This window comes from Epargyreus clarus, unplaced genomic scaffold, assembly GCF_041222505.1.
Source record: "Epargyreus clarus isolate Ecla_fem2 unplaced genomic scaffold, WU_Ecla_fem_2.2 ptg000005l, whole genome shotgun sequence".
In the NCBI taxonomy this organism is placed as follows: domain Eukaryota; kingdom Metazoa; phylum Arthropoda; class Insecta; order Lepidoptera; family Hesperiidae; genus Epargyreus; species Epargyreus clarus.
In genome coordinates this window covers 12,604,442-12,609,310 of record NW_027332213.1, presented here as the reverse complement: position 1 = coordinate 12,609,310, position 4,869 = coordinate 12,604,442, and the positions used below count along the sequence as shown (strand labels likewise).

Here is a 4,869-nt window from a genome sequence, read left to right as displayed (position 1 = left end):
AGAGCAAAATTTGAAGGTTTTCAATCCCGTAATTTCATCAAATCAGTATTTATATAGTATAGTAGTTACAGTAGCCTAATCGTATTAGAACATTCCACTATTTTATAACAAATAGTATAAATATCTAAGGATCCTTTAATATAATACTGACGTTGATACGAATGTATTTATAACTTCTCCTTTGTTTAGAGACGGGTTTAATTGCAATGTTTTGTCTGACCGGCAATTTACTGAATGTGGGCTATATTTTGTTCACAGTGCATGAACAACAGTGACTGCTGTTCAGATCTGTGTCTGGGATTTCTGAAGAGATGTGTGTCGAACTCCGGGTAGAAAAACTCCTTCAACAAATTAGTTAATAAGTTTATATTTATTTATTTATTTTACGAGCTGGATGAATGGGATGGTTCAGATGCGTCAAGTCTGGCGGGTTGGCTGCGAAATGCTGTATTTCTTTCATGGCGTCTTCTGAGATTTTCCACAACTTCGGGTAGTTTTGCTTGAAATCATTGTACCATTTCTGAATCTGTGTAAATAACGTATGATTTTAGTAGGCCATATTTATTGTCATGTATGAATTCGGTGGCATCATTGTCACTCCTATTTCTGGCTCTGGTTAGTATAATGGCTTATCATTATTTCTTAACAATACATCTGTCTGAATTTCTAAGGTACATGTGATATTAAATTCCTAGATATCTGTAGAATTACTTAATATGTAGACAGCCTGCTTGCAGCTTCCATTTTTTTACATTTGATAAAGATTTAATTAGTTATTTAGTAGTTTAGTACTACTTACCCTTGTATATTTAGAGAAGTCAAAACCGATAGCTTCAAGTGTCATGTTGGTGTTCACCAGTTGGAAGTCAGCTATGGTGAGATGGTCAGCGGCAGCGTAGCGAGTGCCCAGCCGTTTCAGATACGTTTCGAACACATCCAATGCCATATGCACCTTCTTCAATCCCATTTCTGTGCGTTCGTAGTCGTAGAATATTGGAGCCATCTAAAATGTGACTTTGATATGTAAATATGTTTTGGTATACATAATTAATGTTTTGATAAGAATAATTATAAAACTAAAGACCCGTCATAGCTGAAAGACCCATACAGCAAGTATTAAGTAGAAAATAATAAAAGTTGTCTTTCATACCAAACCTATATCTAAGGAGCTTTTAGAATTAAATATCATTAACAAAAAATAGACTTTTAATAAGTTATGGATACTTATTGTCAGACACAATGTTAGCAGTTCAAGAAATTCACTACTTTGTAAGGGAGGCAGGTCGATGTTCTGCAGTCAATTTCTAAATGATGATGCCTAGAGACTTCTAATGCACTTTCTGGCCTTACTTTATTTAAAAGCACTTTCTTTCCACACCAATGAAATAAATCTTATCTAAGCCTTTTTCTACGAATATTAGATATTTGTTTCATGTACCAATATATATTGCAGTATTTTTAACCCACTCTAACTACTATGCATGTACTTTTTAAATTCCTTGCTTTATAATCATTAACGATCCGTGTTATGCTATTCAGTTAATTAAATACGAGGCGACCGTGGAGTGGCAGCGCACCTGTAATCGGCTTCAGGTAGAGTCCCAGTAGTTCCATATCCATACGTAGTTGGTTAAAGATGTTTATAAGAGACAGTGACCATTTGCCATGCATTTCCATTTGCTGTTTCAATCTTATAAAATCTCCAAGCTGCCTATCATGCTCATACGAGGATTGTGGAACCAAAACTATTATCTGTCAGTTAGATATTGTTATCTAATTTACAACCTTATTTGTTATCTATTCCAGTGCACATATCATTCTGACTGCTGTTCGAATGCGTGTCTGGGATATCTGAAGAAATGTGTCACCTAGGACTCATCAACATTGATATTACGTAGCAATAAGGAATAAAATTTAGAATTTCGTTACAAATGAAAAGTATTGTAAGGATAAAAATGTTGTAAGCTTTGCATAATATTGTATTAAGACTTCTTGAAAAGTATTTAAGTAAATAGATATCTACTTATCTCAAGCTTTTTAATTCTCTCTCTCTGTCTCTCAAGTGTTAATTATTAATGTTTGTATTGTATTTTATCGATCGTTTATTAAGCGGAAAAACATTTATTTTCCTTGAGTCATCAAATACACATCTGCTTTTAAATAGGTCTTGTTTACTTTATCGTTCTTTATATTATTACCCGACTGCCAAGGAAGGGTTATGTTTTTCGCGCGTATCTTGTATGTTTGTCTTTCTTTATTGTTAAAATGTACTTATAATTATTGTGCCGTGATCCAATTATTAAACATGTATTACTTACGGTATAAGCAGAAATATTTGCATAGTACGTAGACAGATTGAAACATAGCCGATGATTGACGATGGCTCTGTAAAAAGACAATGATTTTGCTAATTAAGAATCCATTATTGTATTGTGTATTCAGCATATTTTGATAAATTCTTATACAATTGTCATAGTTTTCATTTAATTTTTTTTTTGTGTACATAGAGCCCATAGAGGGCTTTCTGTTTACTGTCGTGTACATTTATTATGTAATTTACTTAACTATTTGTACAGATAATAAATTCTCGTGTGTACGAGTATGCGGTTAACAGGAAAAACATTGTTTAGGTACCTATGTACGTTGTTGTAAGTGTTGATAAAAAGTAAATGAAACTTAAAATAATAATCAGTATTTTGTAGTAGTACCTATACTATTATAATTTTTGCAATGTAACCAAAAGTACCTGATCTTAGGATCCCGTGGATAGAGGTTCGAATCAGGCTTATATTTATCGCAAATGTATTGCAAAATCGCATTGCTCTCTCCTAAGAAGAATCCGTCATCATCCAACACCGGGATCTCTTTTTGTGGGTTCATCTGAAACAAACATCGGAAGTGAAAGTACAAACTTGTGTATCAGCATTCCTAGACAGGCATAATATAAAATATTCACTAACCAGCTTTCTCGCAAAGCGTAATATGAGTAGGTATCAATATATTTGAATTAAAAAACGGAGGAACTAGTAAAACTTTACAAGCTATACATAAATAAGTTGGTATCGAATGATATTTTAAATAAACCTAATTAAAATGCAGTGTGCGCTATACGTTATGTTTTGGTGAAACAGGAAACTATGTGGGTTTTTTTCAAAATATAGGTACAAGTATAACTTGATGCAGTGGAGATAATCATTAATCAGTAAACTATAATGTCGTCTTTAGAACTCTGTTTTTCAATGTCTTTAGATATGCGTACAGTGTCTCGATCGATAAAAGTAAAAATTGAACGAAATGCAAATAAAATTGCCGCTGTTTTAGCTTTTAATCTTTATTGGATCAAGATGAATATATAAACTTGGTATGGACCTTAGAGAGGTGCGTACTGAAAAAAATCAATGGTCATATTTTGAACTGTGCGTTCTTTATCAGTTAATGTTTAATATGAAAGGTTGAATATTAGTAAAATAACATTGACCAATAATATAGATATAGGACGAAATACGGGGTGTAACTTCGATCACTAATAAGAACGGGTGTAACATAGGACTTTCTGCTCTGGAAATTATAGCTTAATTGGTTAAAAATATGTACGAAACGTTAAAATTTACCAAACTTATAAACATTAAACTATACCAAGGCATACTCCTCTGTCATATGCTCCCCCTTTCCGTAGTCGACGGGGATGAGCTGGAAGGGTATTTCCAGCTGAGCCAGCGCTTGCCGCACCGAGAGCGACGGCGGCCCGTCCGACACCGCGTACAGCTTCAACACCATGATCTGGAAATAGCTTAGGTTTTTGTCATAGTAGCAAAAGGTGCTTTGACTCTACCACCACATCAGTTTCTACTGTCGCACACATTATAGATTAGTCTGACAAAAACAACAGTGTTACAACAGGGTTCTAGTAAAAAGCAGAAAGACACACATCTTTGACGGACTTCTGGACTTAAATGTCATGCAGGTCGATTATAGATGTTTTTGGGCATTTGTGGCATTTAGGTATACCTACCATCAAGAGGTCTGCAATATTCTTTTGTACATCTATTACAAAACAAATGAACATAAATTGCCAATATTCTTAATCTATCTACATCAATTAAAACATTGTGGCATCTACACACATTTTTAATTAGTTGTTCATTAGCGTACGTCCTTAATCCCTACTAATTATCATGACGATATTCTATGGTCCAATATTGGTAGTTAACTGAACGTGTGTTGCAGTTAAGTAGTACAGAACAATAGATATGTTTATTTCATTCACAGATTTAAAGGAAAAACGAAGTGCACGGAAGTCAACCAAGTTCAGGGTATCGTCATGAATAATTTATATCCGATTAACATAACTAGTCATGGTACATTGTTACAATAGAAGTAGTTAAATATGAGATAAAGCAACGTACCAATGTGTTTGCGTTTGCTATGCGCGGAGTGGGACCGAGCACTGCGACGCGACTCGATCTACGTACCGTACACAACAGCCTTCGAACCTCCTTTCACTTATTCCATGGGATTAAAATTCGACACATGCAAATAGATACCTATTCATTAACTTAAACTTTGTATACCAAATATTATTAAAAAAAAAATGTATATAGCTGTCAGAAAATCCCAGTGTTTTGCGTTTATCAGTGCTGCGTTTATGTGCTGATAATTTATAAGACACTTATAAGATAACGTTGCAAAATTGAGACGATTATGATTTAAAACATGATAATATTTTAGCCTTGACACGTATAGTAAAACAATAACAAAATGAGCGTTGTACTTTCATAAAAGGAAAACACTTAATTTCATTCTTTACTAATTTACAGAAAACCGCATGATAACTGGTTACACTTTACAAACCCTAGAGTACTTATACTA

The 4,869-nt window shown here is 33.8% G+C and overlaps 1 protein-coding gene across 1 annotated transcript; it reads right to left on the bottom strand.

The window, feature by feature from the left end:
* Positions 1 to 351: 351 nt before the first annotated feature.
* gfzf (GST-containing FLYWCH zinc-finger protein) lies at positions 352 to 4,563 on the bottom strand. Its single transcript, XM_073073243.1, has 6 exons — positions 4,407 to 4,563; positions 3,637 to 3,780; positions 2,747 to 2,880; positions 2,319 to 2,385; positions 800 to 1,003; positions 352 to 526 (listed from the first exon to the last, which is right to left on the bottom strand). Exons 2-6 carry the CDS (start codon positions 3,775 to 3,777, stop codon positions 371 to 373), a joined length of 702 nt encoding a protein of 233 aa, XP_072929344.1. The 5' UTR covers positions 3,778 to 3,780; positions 4,407 to 4,563; the 3' UTR covers positions 352 to 370.
* Between the last annotated feature and the right edge of the window lie 306 nt (positions 4,564 to 4,869).